The sequence below is a fragment of the Peromyscus leucopus genome, chromosome 4 (genome assembly GCF_004664715.2).
Source record: "Peromyscus leucopus breed LL Stock chromosome 4, UCI_PerLeu_2.1, whole genome shotgun sequence".
Classification (NCBI taxonomy): Eukaryota; Metazoa; Chordata; class Mammalia; order Rodentia; family Cricetidae; genus Peromyscus; species Peromyscus leucopus.
In genome coordinates this window covers 43,360,770-43,380,799 of record NC_051066.1, presented here as the reverse complement: position 1 = coordinate 43,380,799, position 20,030 = coordinate 43,360,770, and the positions used below count along the sequence as shown (strand labels likewise).

The window sequence follows — 20,030 nt, the reverse complement described above, 5'->3', positions numbered from 1 at the left end:
TACAATGTAACATTTTCCTGCAATTTGTAAACATATTGAAAATGATCTGAGCTAGTGCAAATGATATGCACATCTAGACAAGATGGTTCTACTGACTTTTCAATGGTCTGATAGTATTTTTAAATGTGGCATCAGCTTTTTGAAAAAAATTATAATCTTGAGAATTTTAAGGTTGATCAGAAGAAGACTGAAGATTCAGAACTCTGAGTCTGATAAAGAAATTACTACACTCGAGGTGATAGCAGAAGCAGCGATGTTATAGCTCCTCCCAGTCTTAAGGGATGCAGGAAGCTGAGGTTTGCTTTCTTCCAGAAGGAATGAGAGCAATGCAAAGCCATAAAAGTTGAAAGACAGGTGAAATGTGCTTTACCTTGACCTTTGATTCTTTATTCTGACCTTTACTATTTTACATTTTAATTATTCACAAAGATTCTCAACTTAGAATTGAGACTGTATCTAATAAAATATTCTCACTTGTTGATAGATAATAGTAATGCCCCATGCAACATTCCTTTTAAAACCAGTCCTTTCTTTTCAATTTGCTTCTCTCAACCTTCTTACAATCTCTTACATCCCACTGTTTTCATGTTAGGATAAAATAAATTGGCCAGATCCCTGCTACTTAAGAATATTTCTTTTCTCAGGTGAAGCAAATAGGTCTGTGATGTGTAAGTATTCTAAATATAGCATCTCTGGGATGTTTTCTGTAACAGACATACTCTGAGAAATGTTGAGTTCCATGTTTTTTACAGAGCATGCTATGACTTTCATGGTTTTCTGCTTTCAAGTGAAAGATTGCTGTCTGTAGATAGTCATACTTGGGAGTTTATGGAACAAGAAAGAATCAAGTAGCACGGGCTGTTGTCCATTCTACCATGAAGTAGTCTTTTGGTGCTAATGTCTGTGTCAGGGTTTAAAAGTACTAAATGTGTCTGTGATCAACATAAGGCAGATAATTTTAATGTGGTGCATATTTAACAGGTCTTTATTCACATTCAACATAATAGAAAACACCCTTGACAACAAATGAAAGAGAAAACCATGAAGAATAATAAATCTTTTTAATTTTATCATAGTTTCAATAATAATTTATAGCTATTCAAGTTTACGTTGATGATAAAGATGGTTTCCCAACCACTGAGTTTTATAGATACACAGCAAAATATATGAAAAGATACAAAAAAGAATATATATATGCATATATAGAGATGATAGATGATGATAGATAGATAGATAGATAGATAGATAGATAGATAGATAGATAGATAGATAGATATGATAGAGATATTGATGTAGATGTATATAAAGGTTTTACATTGCCTATTTCAAGAGAGTTGAGTCAAGGAGAAGGTGGAGATGACTTTTAATTTTGTATAATTTTGAACCAAGGGCATTATTTCCATAGAAATGAAAGAAATATTATTAAAACACACTTATAGTCAAATAAGGCTAATTCTGGCATACTTCTCGTCTTAGTAATAGTGAGTCAACCATGATTCTATTTCACTTCATTTAACTTATATATAAAAACTATCTTTGGTTGCAAACAAGTAAATGATTGAGAAAGTATACCATTCACAACATATTAAAATAAAAATGAAATATCCTAATGTTAAGTTACTAATTTATTATTTGATTCATTTTTCATATTTAAATACAAGGAAAACTTTGTGATGAATATAAAAATTAAAATAATCATAAGATTATGAAAAATGAGAACAAAAGTTAGAATGATCTTTCTGTATAATAAAAATGAATAAATAAAACAAATTTCAGTGTTTAAGTTTAAAGATGATTTCTGTACATAGTAAGTAAATTTTACTTCAAGATAAAATTTATATTACAGGTATCACCTGTTGTATTTAAAGGTATTTTCATAGGACCCTATGAAATGTTAAGTTTTATAGAAGCTGAATATATATGTATGTATTTTTATATAAAGTATATAATGAGTTACTGTGTGAATAGATAATACATTCATTGTAAAGTTAAATATTGACCACAATAATTTGACTTGGTATATGAATTAATTATGATTCATGTCAGAGATTAAGATAATTCTTATTCCAGTGAACAATAATACTCTGTAGCTATTATGTCTGAACCAAGCTCTGTTTAATTGACAAAAAAAATCAGTATCTGTAAAAAGGAGTTTTAATAGAACACTACTTAAAATCATCTTAAGTTTTATTTGCTCATAATGCAATGGGATAAATCTTTACTAATGCTCCTTTTATTGAAATTAATTTTTTCATACAACATATTCTGATCATGGTTTCCCTTCTGCCAACACCTCAGTAAGCTCAACATAGTGATGGTAAATATGCTCTAACTATTTAGCCTGTCAAAATTCTGTCAGAATGCAAGCAAATGAGGCTAGTTTTATGTAAAAGTTGCTACCTGCTGAGAGAGAGCTGTTCTAACTACACTATTGTTATGCTGTGGATATCGCTTTATATAAATAAAACACTGACGGCCAGTGACCAGACAGGAAGTATAGGAGGGACAAAGAGAGAGGAGAATTGGGGAAACAGGAAGAAGGAGGGAGAGACACTGCAGCCACCACAGGACAAGCAACATGTACAGATGCCGGTAAGCCACCAGCCATGTGGCAAGGTATAGATTTATAGAAATGGGTTAATTTAAGATATAAAAACAGTTAGCAAGAAGCCTGCCACGGCCATACAGTTTATAAGTAATATAAGTGTCTGAGTGATTATTTCATACGTGGATTGTGGGACTGCAGGGCTTGGTGGAACCTGGAGAGAAGCCCTCCAGCAACATTGTTAATATCTTGACTCAACACAGGGCAGTCATTTGTATTTTTGTCAGTAATTCTTCCCACTGCTTTGTGTCCAAATGAGGGCCATGGATTTCTATCACAGGAGTGTGAGGTCGGTATCCTTTCCATAGAATCATGGTCTTGTCTTTGGCTCCTTGGTAACAGTCCACTGCAACTTGGAGGTCAAGAACTGAGAGCATCGAACAATTGTAATACTTTAGGTATAGTACAAAATTTTGTTTCATAGAATCACCATGATATAAAACATTAATCATTTTAAGTGTCTTCTAATAACTATTATTTGCTAGACTAGTGTTTAATTTGAAGCCTAAACTCCTGCAGAATGTTCATTACTTGAGATAAGTCTTTGTTAGTGGTCTTTCTATTGAAATTAATTTTTTCATGCAATACATTCTGGTCATGTTTTCTTCTCCCTTAACACCTCAGTAAGCTCAACATAGTGATGTTAAATATGCTTTCACCAATTAATTAATTAATTAATTAATATTTCTCTTTAATACTTTAAGGTATTTTCGATTAATTTTACCCTTTTTCAACCCACCTTTAAATGTAATTGTGTACTGATGCCCTTTATAACCGATATTAATAATGAAAGCCTTAATATTGTAGAAATAGCATATCCATTGAAGTATTCATTTCATAAGATATTTCTAATTCTTCACTTTGGTTATAAAAAGACTACCAATAATCCATCTATACAACATACCAATGCTGCTATGACTGATGATTGATGTGTGATTATTATAACAATAAGAATTCAATATAGTACACATAAAAAGACCTTCAAAGCCCACCTTAAAATTTAATACTTTAAATTAAACCTATGATATCAGTGCAAATTTATTGACAAAAGAATCATTGAACGTGAGTAATTTTTTTTCATTTTACAACCTTAATTTGCTTAAACTATTCTCCCAAACTTAAGTTCTAATCTGAATAAATGAAGCACTATCATGATAAGTAGTAGTTTTCCATATTCATGTGTCATCTATCAAATGAGAATGAGAAATGAACTCTTCCATTGTGAGATGCTCTACCCATCTGGAAACCAGTGTTAGGAATTTGGCTGAGTCTTGCTACAATTACTATATGTACTGTATCTGAAACATTCTGTGTATGTGTGTATACGTGCCGATATATTACTTGATCATAAAGTTTGGGAGGGGAACTCGTCTGCATTATGATCAGCAGAGTGATCATAATGATGAGTTCAATGCTCTCATGTGTGAGTCTGCCACGTTTAATTCCTGTTTAATTCCACTGGACTTTTATTTCAGCATTTGCATGTGATGCTACCTTACGTCGCCACTCTTTTTGCCTTGAAAACAAATAATACTTTATGATCTTCTCTTCCATGCAGTAAGATTTGAGATTAAAATGGGTGGTGTTGGTTTGGTCTTTAACATTAGGGTTCCAATACAGTTTACATTTTATATTTGTCTTGTTTAATGACTTTCTACCTATAGCATCCTGCTACCTATTCTATTCTAAAAGTAAATAGAACATATTGGGATATTATCATATAATTTTTAAAGTCCCAACTACTTAAAATCTTTTTCTGGCAACTATAGGCTCTGTCCTTTTGGTGATGCAGCATTTGCACCTTGACATTTGTGTATTAATGTTTCCCAGAGGTCAGTTATCCCCAAAGAATAACTTCACATAAGTCTGTATTAAACATAAGATAATAATAAGTCTGGCCAATAATTTCCCACATGATAGTTGAAATAAAACACTTCCTGTTGCCAGCTTTGTCCAAGTGCTTACGTACGAGCATTATGAAATTTATTTTTTGCAGGATGTGTAGATAGAACGATCATTATAGGTGTGCCATAGGGTAACTTTATCTCAATGTGTGCTTCTCTGTTTTTATGGTCATCATACTGTTGAACATTTTTCATGACACTTTGCATGACTGGTCATTAAATGATGCTTCCATGTCATACTTGAACGTTCACTAAATGACTTGTCTGGTGGGGGTGGTTCTTTCCTTTTTAGAGACGGAACCGATCAAGTTCCTCTGAGTGCAGCACAGTTGATAACCCTCTGCCAGGAGAAGGAGAAGAAGCAGAAGCCGAGCCTGTAAACTCAGATGAGCCAGAGGCATGTTTTACAGATGGTAAGGGAAAACAGGGAACTCTTACATTCACTAGTGTTTTGTGTTTTGTCTTATTACATAATGCTAAGTGGGGACTATTTGGAAAAAAAAAAAAAAAAAGGAATTTCCTGTTCTTCCAAGCAAGGCTCTCTATCTAAGGGCTGCTGTATGTGTGACATCTATTGACGGTAATTTCCAAAGTCAGTGCATCTTTATAAGTGTAGTATCTTGACACGTCTCACTTTGGAATATTCATATTACTAGGTGTCTCAGTTTGGTTTCTACCACTGTGATGAAATACCATGACCAAAAGTAAATTGAGGGAGAGAATATTTCAGCTTACAGTTCCACATCACACTCCACCACTGAGGGAAGTCAAGGCAGGAAATCATATGTCAGGAACCAGGAGCTGATGCAGAGGCCATGGGTGAGTGCTGCTTACTAGCTTGCTCCTCATGGCTTGGTCACCCTACTTTCTTATAGAACTGAGGACCACCAGGCCAAAGACAGCACCACATACAATGAGCTGGGGCCCTCTCACATCAATCACTAATTAAGAAAATGCTTCCACAGGCTTGCCTACAGTTCGATCTTATTGAGGCATTTTGTCAATTGAGGTTCTCACCTCTTTGATAACTAGCGGTGTCAATTTGACTTAAAAACTAGACAAAACACTAGGATACAAATTAACGGGACAGGTGTTGCTAGGGTCTTTTTCTCCAAGTATTAGAATGATTCATTAAGATGTGGTAAATAATTTGATATAGTTTACTGTTATATCTCAAAATTCATCTCTACCCTAGATCTTCAGAGGATGCACAACATTCCACCATTGTGTTTCATCTACTTTTCTGAGAGTTATAGTCTTTTTCTCTTTCTTTTAATGGCCATGTTATGTGCATCCTATAAGTAATGTCATACCGGCATGCTATTCTGAAAGCCAGAGAGGTTTAAACTATGGCTGTTGCTTGAATGAGCATTTCTGTCCTAGCATCCCTTGAACCCAATCCTATCTCTCTCTCTCTCTCTCTCTCTCTGAGACAGGGTTTCTCTGTGTAGTTTTGGTGCCTGTCCTGCATCTTGCGCTGTAGACCAGGCTGGCCTCAAACTCACAGAGATCCGCCTGGCTCTGCCTCCAAAGTGCTGATATTAAAGGCTTGTGCCACCACCACCTAGCTTTTGACCTCACTCTTGAGAGCTAAATCTTCTTAATAAGACCATGCTGGCCATCTCAAAAATTGTTCAAATCACCTCAAGTTTAACCTATATCATTTGTGGATATATAACCAGAGACTACCCTTTAAGAGAGTTATTGGCAACCCCATGTTTATTGCTGCTTTATTCACTGTGCAAACATCGGGTTATACATAAAATACAATTTATATTACATTTTATATTATAAATTATATAATTATATAATATAATTTATATTATATATTTTATATTATATTTACTATATTATATATGTATATCATATTCTACAGCCAAGAAGTGGCCATGATGTACAGCAGACATTTACTATTTGTTTGATTGAAGAAATAAGTGAGTAAATAAGAAGTTCAGACGATGAGAAAATTGGTTGTTTGGTTGTTTCCCTGTCTCATCCTGCAACAAGTCTTCCCAGCAGTATAGAGACTCTGGTGGAATACACTTCATGACGGACTTAGAGATATCTTGTCTCAGTCAACTTTCACGGGTCCAGCCCCAGTTAACTTGAAACTATGTTTCTATAACATTATTTTTCTACAAGGGGTCTAAATTTAGAAATTAGTAGTACTCTCTGAATAATCACAAAAGTCTTCTCATCAATGTTTTGCAGGACTAAAAACAACCTTAATAAAGTTCTGAGTAAGATAACACCTATAGTTGAAAGCAGCATGATTAACACATGCTTAAATGTGTTTTCTAAAAACTTTCTCTAGCTTAAAGAATTAAATTGTTTGATTAGCTCAATTTCATTCTAGCTATACTCAAATTTTAAGTAAGTGTCATTGCTAAACTGCACAAGGGAAATCTTGACAGGAATTGTACCAATTTGTTTTTACAAGGTTGTTAAATAACTTAAGACAGAAGCCATACATTTGGATGAAATTCCTTTTGTTTTGGTTATTCTAAGGCAAGGTCTCCTGTAGCCCAGGCTCCATTAATTTAAGCATTGAACTCTATTTGCCACCCTCTCCCAATTACTGGGTTTGCAGACACCTCCAAGCTGGTCTGACAGAATGAAAACTTTAAATATTTTTAACCTAACCTTTCTTAAGAGAATGCCATGGCTTTGCTCACAGCACTAATTCCTATAAACACAAAATATATTGACAGATTACAGTGCTCTTTTGTTTCTCATACAAAATAAATTTAATGTACATTTAAAGAAAATCCAAATGTCACTGTAGTGTAGATTCCTTTATTTTCCAGTTGTTTTGCTTAATGTGCAAATGCCTTAGGGCACTTCTTAAGAAAACTGTGAAGCCTAAAAGCAAGTCAGTGATTTCCAAAAAGAATATTGGTGTAGGTGATCCAATTAGTAGACTGTGAGTCAGTGGCACTGGTGTTAACATAGTTTCCTTGCAGGATTATTTAAATACATGAAAACATTTTTTTAAAAAAAGTGAAGGCAAAAAACAAGATAAGTGTTCTGCTAATTAAGTCATAAGCTTTATGTCATTTGAAGACTTCAATATTTACATGATAGGTGTGTTATTGCTACTTTGTTTTAAATCTGAAGTTGCATGTTTTAAAAAATATGCTCACTCTCAGGGGTAGTTAAGGATGAGTCAGTTAGAACTCAGGGCTACTAGGGTCAAAGTTTGGGCCTTACATTATTAGACAGTACTGTTGCCTGGCCCTCAGTTTGTGGTTTTACTTGGGTTGTATAATTCTTATTTAGATAGCACTGCATGCTTTCATCAAACTATCGATTTTTTTTTTAATTTGAGTACCATTCCTGGAAAATTACATGAGTACTACAAAGTTTTGTTGTGGAATATTTGTTTAACTATGCAAAGATGAGTTGTATTTGTTTAACTATGTAAAGATGTGTTGTATTTGTTTAATTGTGTAAAGATGAATTGCTATTTTACCTTGCTTGCCTAAGGCACCTGACAGGTCTAATAAAAACATGAATGGCCAATAGCAAGGGAGGAGGTATAGGTAGGATTTCCTGATAGGGAAATTAGGAAGAGGAATTTAGGTTCGGGAGAAGAAAGAAAAGGGACACCAGGGAGACGCCAGGGGCCAGCCAGCCAGACAAGGAGAAAGCAGGAAAAAAGGATATACAGAATGAAAGAAAGGTAAAAAGCCCTGAGGAAAATGTAGATGAATAGAAACAGGTTAAATTAATTTAAAAGAGATAGTGGAACAAGCCTAAGCTAAGACTTGGCATTCATAATTAGTAATAAGACTCCGTGTCTTTATTTGGGAGCTGGTTGACAGTCCAATGAAAATTCCAACTACAAAGTTTAGTATGGCAGAAAATGAAAAGGAGTAAGTCGGCTTACTGTTAAAAGTAACAGAAAACTGTAATAAGAATATATTATATAAAAAAATCTATTTTTGGTAAAAGAAGAAACAGAGTTAAAAAAAGTAGATAGCCAGACCAAATGTAGCAAGCTTTCCATACCAAGTTAGGGACTCCAAATTCTGATTCGATTGCTCAAGAAATCCCCCAATTTTAGCATGCCTCAGAATCCCCTCTGATTTGGTTCTACCTGTGTTTCTATGAACTAGAGACTGAAAGAGATTAAGGCTTCAAAGTAGTTTATTGAGTAGGACATGATGTTATTAAATGAGGTAAAGACTGGAAGAAGATCTAGATATGTAAGGAAAGGCATATCAACTTTTAGTTTTAGACATGTATATATTAAATTTTATAAACTTTATTATTAAAAACTTGCAAATAAATAAAAACACAGAATACCAAAATTAACCAGGCTCAAAGTCTACACAACTCAACTTCCATACAGTTAGAATATGTATTCAGAAGGGAAGCGGTGGTGCTTCACATTCAATTTTACATTTTCACTATTGAATATATTTTGTGTACTTATTCACCACCAAAATCAAAAAGGAAATGATGGCAGAATTCAAACTAGGAAAGCTACCAACTTTGTATCCTCTTTCATAACTGTGTCCATTACCTGCTCTCAGTCCTTTTTCATAACCTTACACTTTGCCTTTCTTTCCCCTATATTCATATCATACTCTCTCCACATACTCATTTATTTAAATTTATGTGTATATTATTCGCTAAATCCTGCATGTGAGAGAGAATATGGTGTTGTTTACTTTCTTCTACTGGATGACCTCCCTTAGTATTACACATTCTAAGTCCATCCATTTTTCTGCAAATTTTAAAACTTCCTTTTTTCTTTAGAGTGGAGTAGTATTCATATGTATGTGTGATGTGGAACTGTAAGCTGAAATATTCCCTCCTTCAATTTACTTTTGGTCATGATGTCTCATCATAGCATTAGAAATCTAACTAAAACAATACCCTTCATAAAACTAAGCATCTTTTTATAGATAAATCAAAAGGGGAAAGTGACTAGTAAGAAATGGCTGTTATGTAAATAACAGCAGCTCCAGGAGGCCTTTTTTATAAAGGTGACTTTTGATCAAGACTGGAAGAAATTTGAGACAAGTATGTTTCCCAGAATGGAAAACAGAGAACATACCACCTTCCACTGTTTCCAGTGGAGTCTGACAAATTTGAGATGGTTCTACAAGAGCTGAGAAAAAACTAACGCCAGTTCAGAGTAGTATCTAGCCCACATGGAATATCCCATTGAGAAAGCCAACAGAAAAATCAAAGGAAACATCAGAGATGCTAAATTAGGGTGGTGCTTTCATGAAAGATGGGTGGGTTTTTGTTTGGTCGGGTTTGGGGGAGTTTCTTTGGTTTTTTGTTTTTGTTTTTTGCTGCTCATTGCCTCAAAGCTATTGATCTGTCTCTGCTTCTCATTGTCGCCATGCTGATGTGCTTTATCGATTGCCTTCTGTCTTCCTTTTGATTCACTTTTTCCTCTCTTACGCCATGTCTTTCACTAGTTCTATTTGAGTCTTTGTAATTCAAGGCTTCCGGCTCCTTCCATAGGTACCATGATATTCTTCACTGTCCTTAATGTCTTAGAAATCAACTAATTATGAGTGTGACAAACCAATTAATTATGGGTATGACATAATTCATGGTTCTATTTGTTTCTATATTTTATTCCTTTGAGTTATTTAATTAGTAAATTATATCATCAGAAATCTGATTTAAAGTGTGACTTTTTTTAAAAAAAAAAATTAGATTTCCAGTTAATTTGGTAGGTAGAGCCAGTTTATCTTCTCTTTAAAATATTCTCAGTTAATCAACTCTTTGTACATAACTAATAACCAATTCCCACTTTCAATATAGAATAAGTAACTCCATTCAGTCTTTTTTTTATTTTAAAAGGAAATTATGAATAAAACGTTTGTTTTAGACCATGTAGACATTTTTAATGAGAGTAATAGTTTGTTTTCCTAATAAACTCTACAATGATTACATTGATAATGCTGTAATATTCTTGGGCAATCTGTCTTTGGATAGTTTCTTTGTTACTGGGGATCATTGGTTTAACATGATGAAACCCAGCCTAGACTTTAGGTAATGCATCACAAAAGCAGACTAATGAACCCACCCAAAAGACAAAGACCTACTGCTCCCTGTGGGACTCATTAGACTGTTTAGAGGTACTGTTGTGTTTACATTTAATTGATACTCATTCTAAAGAGAAGGTGTGATAACCTTACTAACCAGCTAGGTTGGAAGTCCCTGGGATTTGCCTTTGCATGAAAGTCAGGCAGGCGACTGAGCACTCCTGCCTCAAATAAAAGAGAAATTCTCTGTGGTATGATATACCCTAGGGGCAGTATTTGTGAGGCTTTGCCTCAGACAAAACTTTCCTTACTTTTCTAATTACAATGCAGTGTGGGTTGTTTTGTTGTTGTTGTTGGTTTTTGTTTTTTCTGTAGTCATAAAAAACAATGTTTCTTTCAATTTTAAGACTGGCAAAAATACATCTCAGAAAGGAAAATCTTGACTAAAGTTAACTTTCTCCTCAAATAATTCTTATCCTTAAAGTAATTCTAGTTGTTTATTTTTTTAATCAACATTTTAACAAATTTTAAAATTTGCAATGATGATCTTTCTGGCCCCTCATGTTCATACGTCTGTTTGCTGTCCATGCCCTTTCCACGGCAGCCTCTTGGCTCCCTACTTGCCCCCCAAACACACACTGTCTCCCCCTTCCACTTACCCTAGTAATGCTCACGTCAACCCTTAACAACTGGTTGTCCAAGAGAAAAAAGTATGTTTGCACATAGCAATTTAGCATAAGAATTTCTGATATTAATAAGTAAAAAACTGACAAATAATATTATTAGATGTAACTTACTTTCTCCCATATTCTACAGAGGTAACTATGTCTTACAGAATGCTATTGTTGAATACTGCCAGCTGCCTATAATTGCAACTGATGAGCAAATATAGTTCACAAGGACCAGTCAGTGTCTTCATTCACATAAGTTACTGAAGCAAACATAGTTTCACTCCTGCATTAATGATGCAAGCAGTTTTTATTAGTGGAGGTGGAGTAAAAAGAAGCATTTCTCAAAGATTTATGCTCTCCACAATTAATCGCCACAAACACTGCATACATTCACTGTTTATCTGCTTCAGTAACATTTCCCCATGATTTTCTTATATGTACAAACACCACAGACACACACACAAGTCCCCACCAATTACCCATGATGGTTTTCATTGTATAAAGGTTTCTGCCAGACTGGTTTCAAACCACTGCTGTGACCTTGCTGAGTGTAAGATACACAGAAGCCACACATACTGTGATACATTCCACCATTCAAAAGGAAAAGCCACATGCAAACTCATGAATATGAGAGAGAGACCAATAGGAAGGGAGAGTCTTAACACTTAATACTTAAAGAAAGTATTGAATTTTAAGTTTGTATAACTTGATCTCTAATAAAGGTGACTTTAATCAACACATTTTAAAAATTTCTGACAGTCCCACAGGGAGTTATCATGAACCAGTATGATTCTGGCACACCACTGAATCCTGTCCCTTAGTGGTATTGTCACAAAGTGTTCCAGATGTAATCCTTTCTTAAATATTTTGTGTGACCTCATGAAATGGTTCTGACCTCTGGTATACATATGCTAATGATTTCTGCCCCACATTTCCCCTCTGACCTTTAGCTTCAGATCTCAAACATTTACCATATACCAATGTTTAGAAGTTTTACTGGCACCTCTAACTCATCAGCCCCCCAAGGCAGTTCATATTTTTGTGACCTTCTTTTCATTCCTGACACTCGGCACTAAATCTTGCTGATTTATTATACAAGACAAATGTTTGAATCTGTTGTTACTTTAGTTGCTCATTACTCTTCCCCTTGACAAGGATACTGTATTAGAACCTTATAAGTGCTTTGGCTTTGGGTTTCTCTCCACTTCCTAGCACCATACACTGATAAGGATATCTAGTTAAATTGCTTCTATCATTCCTTTCTTGTAACCCATCACTTACTCCTGATCCTCTGTACTATATTATCTATTTCTTTGAGGCAGAATAAAATTGCTTCATACTCTGTCCAACTTCTTTAACCATATATCTTTCACTTGTGCCTCTAAGAACATCACTTTCATAAGTATGGACTATCATGATTCCCACAAATGACTGTTTACTGTACTTTTGCAATGATCTCATTCCAAACGTTTGCTTTGACTGAAACTAAACTCTTTCTCCTACTGATATCTTGATTAATTTCAGACTTCTGCCTCTTCCAGCGAACCTCTTCCGGCCTCTTTTTCAGTATGCAAGCCAGATTATGTGGACTTCTTCTATTCCTCCAAAATAACCTCTACACATCTGATATTAGTTGCCTATCCATTTATTTCATTAATTTCTGTGCCCATTTAGCCTAAATAAACCAAAAGCCAGTTCCCAGGGGAGAAGCAACTAGATACAAACACACATTAAAATATTTGATGGGGAAAATGAATAAATAAGCCCAACTATTTTAAATAAAATTGTCCTCAGTTTTTCATTGCAGGATAGTTTGATTATGAGTCCCAGTTCAGACCCTTTAACCTTAGAACAGATAAAAATGTATTTATTTGTATCTTCTAATGATATTTGCCTTTTTGTTTTAATGTCAAGACTTCCCATTACTTTTCTCAATATTTGTTTAGAATAAGTCTTTCTCAAAATGTTTTGGTTTGTGTTTGTGTTTTATTTTTGTTGTTGAGTCTGGTTTTCACGTACACCAGGCTAACATCAAATTCTATATATTATCAAGGATGTCATTGGACTTCTGATCCTTTTGCATGGTTTACAGGTGTGCAAGCACACCACGCCCACTTGATTGTATGTGGTTCTGGGTACCAAACACAGGCTCATGCTTGCTAGGCAAACACTACCAGTCACACCACACTCCCGGTCCCTCAAACAGTTTTAAACTGAGGAGTAGAAGCGTGTCAGATTATATTATCTGTAAACAACAACAACAAAAGCCTTGAAATTAATTTTGCTTATTGTCACATTTGTTCCTCTCATTCACTCATCTCCCCATGAAACAATTTATACGGTGTGGAAGAAATCAGAAAATTGCAGGTGACAATATATTCTGAGTTAACGCTAACTGACAGATACTAAGAGATGCCATTAGAAAACAGAAATGAAGGGACTGTGGGAGAAAGCTTCCCCTTATTAGTGTGTTTTAGGCTCTGACTCTGAATGTCATGGTGGTCTGTGCATGTCTTTCTTGCCAGGTTGTGTACGGAGATTTCCATGCTGCCAAGTTAATGTGGACTCTGGGAAAGGGAAAGTCTGGTGGACCATCAGGAAGACCTGCTACAGGATAGTTGAACATAGCTGGTTTGAAAGCTTTATTGTCCTCATGATCCTGCTCAGCAGTGGAGCTCTGGTAGGCCAGCTACTAACTGGATTTATAAATTAATAGCGTTACATGTAAAGATGAAAAGCAAGTATGCCACGCCTTGCTGAAAACTAATCCTTAGATTATTGTGTATGTGTTTCATTCTCATTTCTTTTTTTAGCATTATTGTCATTGGTATAACTAGAAAGGTCACTGACTTGTTTAAGATTTATTTTATGTTTCAATATTGTGTGTGTGTGTGTGTGTGTGTGTATGTGTGTGTGTGTGTGTGCAAAAAGTGCTCACAGATGCCAGAAAAGGACACCTGATTCATTGGAACTGGTGCTACAGATGATTGTGAGTCACCCACTGTGGGTGATGCGAACCAAATTCAGGCCCTCTGCCAGAGCGGTATGTTCTTAACCTCCGAGGCATCCCTCCAGCCCAAGAGCTACTGATCTTTGTCTATTAATTCTGTATTCTTCCATATTGTTCAAAGTGCTTCTAAGCTTTAAGAGTTTTGTAGTAGAGTCTACCAGGTTAGTTAGATCTAAAATCATAATCATCTGCAATTGGGGGATACTTTTACCTCTTCAGGTTTCTCTTTTATTTCTTCCCTTGTCATATTGCGTTAGGCAGTATTTCAGGTACTATATTGTATATTGTATTAGAATGGAATGCATGGACTTGTACTCTTCCTGATTCTAATAGGAGTACTTGGAGTTTTTCTCCATTTAGTTTGATACCAACTCAAGGTTTGTAGTGCATAGCATTTATCATGTTGAGGAATATTCCCTCCATCTCTAGCCTTGGTGACTTTTACCAGGAAGGGATTTGGGATTTGTCAAAGATCTTTTCTTCATTTATTGAAATATTCATGTGATTTATGCCTGAGTGGATTTATTTGATGAATTGCATGTATTTATTTACGTGTGTTGAACTAACCTTGTGTCTGTGGAATGAAGCCAACTTAGTCAAAATGAATGATCTTTTTAATATGATTCTGAGTGACATTTGGAAGTAATTTACTGATAATTTTTGCATCTGTGTGTATCAGGGAGAAAGGCCTATAATTTCTCTTTGAGGGCTTTACATTCTTGATATACTATATGAGAGTGGACAGGAACCACAGATTCATGCCTTTCTTAACAAGTCTAGTCTGTAAAATCAGAAATGAATGTGTCACCAGTATGTAAATCCGAATCCTGATAATATTATATATCATACCCTTAATAACTAATAAAGTCTTTCAAGTTGAACTTGTTCTGAGTCATATATATGACCAGAGGACAGGTTAAAAATGTTAAAATTTTAAATAAACTTTAGCTCAAAATGTCCAAAAAGTAAAATGATATTTTGGAAGAAGGTATCTCAAATGAATTAAAAGAATCACATGGAAAAAGAAAACAGTCTCTCAGTTAGTTGGTGTCCTTGCTCAAGGACTTTGCCAAGTAGTCTTCTGAAATTCCTGTTGTTAATCCTGAGATTCTCAAGAGATTAAACCAGTTTCATGATTTTGAGTCAAATTTAAATCAAGCTTTAGTTAAATGCCGGCCAGGTGAATGGACTATGGTCAGGTACATCTCTGGCTTCCTAAGAAATGGCCAAAGAGTCACATTTTGAAAAGGTTTAAAAAGACAAAATCCACAATTCACTGCATTTCCCATTAGGTCCAATCAGGGGCAAGCATAAATTCTGATGTATTTCCTGCCTATGTACCTCCCACCCACATGTGATCAAGCACATCTGGTGTAAACAAACTTGTTTAGGGGAGTAATAACAAGTTGTTTGATATTTCCTAAGAACTGTAGTCTCCAACATTCCAGGAAGCTATCTGTCCTTGGGCAGGTGGGGCTTACAGATTAACTTTGACTCTTACACTGTCTGTAAAATAAATGCAAATAATAACTATAATATAGAAAATAATTACTATATCTTATAGTTTTGATATATGTTTCTCTCGTTGAATTCTCAAACAACTCTGAGAAAGTATACAATTTTGCTCACTTAACAAAGAAGGAAGTTGAATACGGAGTTTAAAATGTTTCTTCCTGTCTCAAATATAGTAAATGTCAAGGTTTTTACCTAAAAGCTACTTTTCCATTAAGCTAGACAGAAGAGAATACATCAAAAAGAAAAAGAAATGAACAAGTCAGACCTGAAATGAGTAGTAATAATATCTAAATCCCAAAAACTTCCTTGCTTTTATGCTTCTGCATCCACAAACTTGTCCTTGGAAGGTGAGACCCGGCATCTATCTGAGTCCTGTGCCTGGCTCTGGGGCCAGTCATGGTGAGGTCTTCCCAAGCCGAGACTTGCTGCTCCTCACTCTGAACCTGCACCCTAATTCTAAGAGCAGGCTTCTTCTTTGGCACCAAACCCCTCCCTTGTCATGTTTTGGAGTTATGGTTTCTGTTTAGGTGGCTTGTATGAGTCTTCTAGAATTTAGAGAAAGGCACAGGAAAGCCTTGAGAGCTAGACTCCTGCCCCAGCCACACACACACACACACACACACACACACACACACACACACACACACACACTTCAAGCCTGATTACTTTCAGAACGTGAGCCAGTGTTGTGCATCTTAGCAGATCTGCCCATTCTGTCTGACCTAGTTTCTCGTTTTCTTCAATATTGCTGTCAGTAGTTGAAAAAAGAAAATGTGCTAAGAATAGTTGCTAAAGTTAATACAGATTTTTTTTGGGGGGTGGGGGGTAAGAATGGTTCAAATCCCCGACCATGGACGGGTAATACAATGTTAATCAACAAAGTTCTGTTATTGAGCTCTCATTTTTTCCAGCACGGTGATTAGTGCTTCCATACAAAAGAAAAAAAAAAAAAAAAAAAAAAAAACTCTAGTAATTCAGATCTATTTTGATAAGCAGCCATTTTAAAGATTTTCATTAGTTCACTCTCTGAATCGTAATTTTAATTATTTCACAAAGAACTTATATCTATAACTACTGAGTCATTGCCACTTACTTAAACATTCTTAGAGAGTGCAAATGCCACCACTTGCATGGGGTAAAAAGCAAGGGGGTTCCTAACCCTTGGAGTGGGTGTGAAGGATTACAAAGGTTTATAAGAGGGCTGTCCCTGGAATGAGGTCTGAAAGGATCAGTACTCTCTCCATTTGAATGGAGAGAAAAGAACAGAGGAACCCTCAGGTTTTAAAAATTCCTCAGAGGATTATGTAATATGTAATTTCATTGTTTTGTGGCTTCTCTGCCTTTGGTAACAATGGAAAAGAATGTGAGAACTAAATGCTATGCAGTAGCTGCAAACCAGAGGAAAATTAGCCAAACTGTTTTCACACCATTGTTTTCTGTGAGGTCCCCACCAGAATTATATTTTCTGATTCTCTAATGAAATGTACATTTTAGATTGTGCATGAATTAAAATTTGAATGATGTTTCCACAGGCTTTTGAAGATATATACATTGAAAAGAAAAAAACCATTAAGACTATACTGGAGTATGCTGACAAGATATTCACCTACATCTTCATTTTGGAAATGCTTCTAAAATGGGTGGCATATGGATATAAAACATATTTCACCAATGCCTGGTGTTGGTTGGACTTCTTAATTGTTGATGTAAGTATTTTAGAATAAATTGTAAAGGATCATTTATTCTAAGTGTTCTGTTTTCACCAGTGCTTTTTTATGTTAACACTTTGTCATGCTATTTTACTTTAAGGCCAGAAGTTTATGTTTTTAAGACTATTAATGTAGCCCATGGAAATATTTCTGTGATTTTTCAATCAATGTGACTTCTCTTCCATACTACTCTATCTAACACTTGTAATTGTAATTGTGATTTTAAAAGCACACATGATTTGAGGCTGGAGAGATAGGTCAGTGGTGAAGGGCACTGGCTTCTCCTCCAGGTCATCCAGTACTGATCCCCAGCACCCCAGTGGTGACTCACAACCCTCTATAACTCCCGCCATAAGCACTCTGATGCACCCTTGTGGCCTGCATGAGTACTACACACACGGTGAACAGACATACATGTTGTTAACAGCTACACGTAATTTGAAAAGAAATAATTTTCTTTAAAATGCACATGATTTGAATATCATTCTGATTAACATTAACCAAAAAAAAAAAATGAAAGACTAGAGGATCCTTGAAAGGGAGGAACAGAAAAGGGCAGATGAATGTTTCTAAGGGAGAAAAGATGTTAATTTTACAACTAAAATTCAGAGATGTAGGGAAAATAGTCAAGTTGTCCAACATAGTAGCTGAAATTTAGGTTAAAATTAAGGATTAAGGCTAATTTTATGTTAGAGAAAACGAAAGGCTAGGGACTATTTATCTCAGTCATAATGATGGAGAAACCAAAATGAGTCACTTTTGTCCTCTCAAACATTCATCTACTGCCCCCTCCAGAAGGGCAGCAAAGCACAAAAGTCAACATCACTTGGATAAGTTCAGAGAACATTTTAGGACATGGATAATGGAAATGCATAATAATACTTCATTTTACATGCTATTTTTAACATAAGATAAAAAGATTTGGGGGCTGGCGACAGAATTCAGTTATAGGATATCTGCCTACGTGTGATAAATTGACAATTTCATATGCATGTGTATGCTAATTACTCCCCACCCTTTCTTAAATCCTTAGTTGCCTATAGTTCTTTGAGTAGGGTTGAGGGCTCCTGAGTTTCCAGTGCCGCCCCCCACAGTTCACTTTAGTGTCTCTTATTGTTGTCTTTGTTCAGCTCATAAGTTTAGGCAGCCATGTTAGCAAAGCTCTGATATTCCTAGAAACTTTATATATTTAGGAATACACACACACACAATAACAACAACAATTAACAAAAAAGAGACCATGAATTTGAAAGAGAGTGAGAAGGGGTATATTGCTAATCCCACAGATGCAAGTGAAAAGACCAATGACCCAAATTATTATGTCCAAATTAATTAAGGCAAGCTTTTTTTTAATGTACGTGGGCTGTCTCCCCCTAAAAGTGGGGCTGAAAAAAATCATCATTGAACATTGGTAAGATAAAGGTCTTTATTGCCCAGATGTAGAGGATTCTAAATGGGGGATCTAGCATACAAATAGGTGAGGTTACAGAAACAGAACATAACAACTTCTAAAAATAAAGACATGATTGCAAGGTGGTCATAAAAAGGTAGTCATAACAACATATGTCATAACAAGGTGGTCATAACAACAGACTGTCATAATAACCTTTTGAAACAAAAGCATGGTTGCTATTTCATAGAGCCATTTGTAATTGAGGTTATGGGTGGGGCAAAGCAGATTTGAGAAACAGATTTAATCAAAAACAGGGAGGAATCTAGTTTGTCTTTACTATAAGGTGACTTTCAAGGCTAAGATGGAGTCAGGCTGCTTTATCAGTGAAAGAGGGTTTGGAGGGAGGAAAAGGAAGGGGAAAATTATTTAATTATTATAATTTCAAAATATAAACAAATCTTAAAAAGAAAAGATTTGTAGGAGGAAATGCACGTGTGTTCCAGGCTATGGGCTGGAATGCAGTGTTTCTCAAGACTATCATATATTCACTATCAGAGAACATTTAACAACAGTTTGAAGAACCATTCTACTATTTCATTATAGACTGCTCAAATTTTAAGTACTATTTTTAGAATCTTTCTTTTGGGAGACCTGCTCCCACTTTTTCCACCAGGGTACTCTTGAGCAGAGAGAAGTGGGAAATATTTAGATAGAAATGTAGAGGAAAGAGACAGATAGAAACATAGGATAGCCTTGGGAAGGCCTTGGTCGAAACCTACCAGCCTCCTCTGTCTCTTCTAAAGGGCTACTTATAGAAATGCCAAAGGGTGGAGCAAAAGACCTCCCCCTAGCACAGTCAAATGCAGACCCTCTCAAACACCTGGTAGCCATGCACATGGTCAATCCATCCCCTTATGCAGCCCTGCTGGGTAAAGCAAGCTCAGATCTCACTAGGAAACCTCTGTGGGCTCCCACACTTTCTTATGAAAAAGAGAGCATACCATTTTTTCTTAAGTGGGAAATAATGGACACACATGACTGAATGTAATGAGTCCTACTACCTATAGGTTATTAAAATGTATATTCCATTTTATGAGATATTCCAAAGTGACTACACAAGGACATCTATTCCACAGAGCTGTTTACTTGTCTCAAGCAGCAGCAATAAAGTTCTAAGCAATGAAGTTTTATTCTCTAAACAATTAAATA

At 35.5% G+C, this 20,030-nt stretch overlaps 1 protein-coding gene and 1 long non-coding RNA gene across 6 annotated transcripts in view; one reads left to right on the top strand and one right to left on the bottom strand.

Moving 5' to 3' along the window:
• The window catches only part of LOC119087842, a 139,794-nt gene that overhangs the window by 49,498 nt on the left and 70,266 nt on the right, over positions 1–20,030 (bottom strand). The window lies entirely within an intron of this gene.
• Positions 1–20,030, top strand: part of Scn9a (sodium voltage-gated channel alpha subunit 9) — a 145,086-nt gene that overhangs the window by 109,411 nt on the left and 15,645 nt on the right. Inside the window, exons 18-20 of the mRNA XM_028867387.2 lie at positions 4,802–4,922; positions 13,720–13,874; positions 17,252–17,425. Coding sequence (XP_028723220.1) covers positions 4,802–4,922; positions 13,720–13,874; positions 17,252–17,425 — 450 coding nt within the window. The remainder of the gene's footprint in view (positions 1–4,801; positions 4,923–13,719; positions 13,875–17,251; positions 17,426–20,030) is intronic.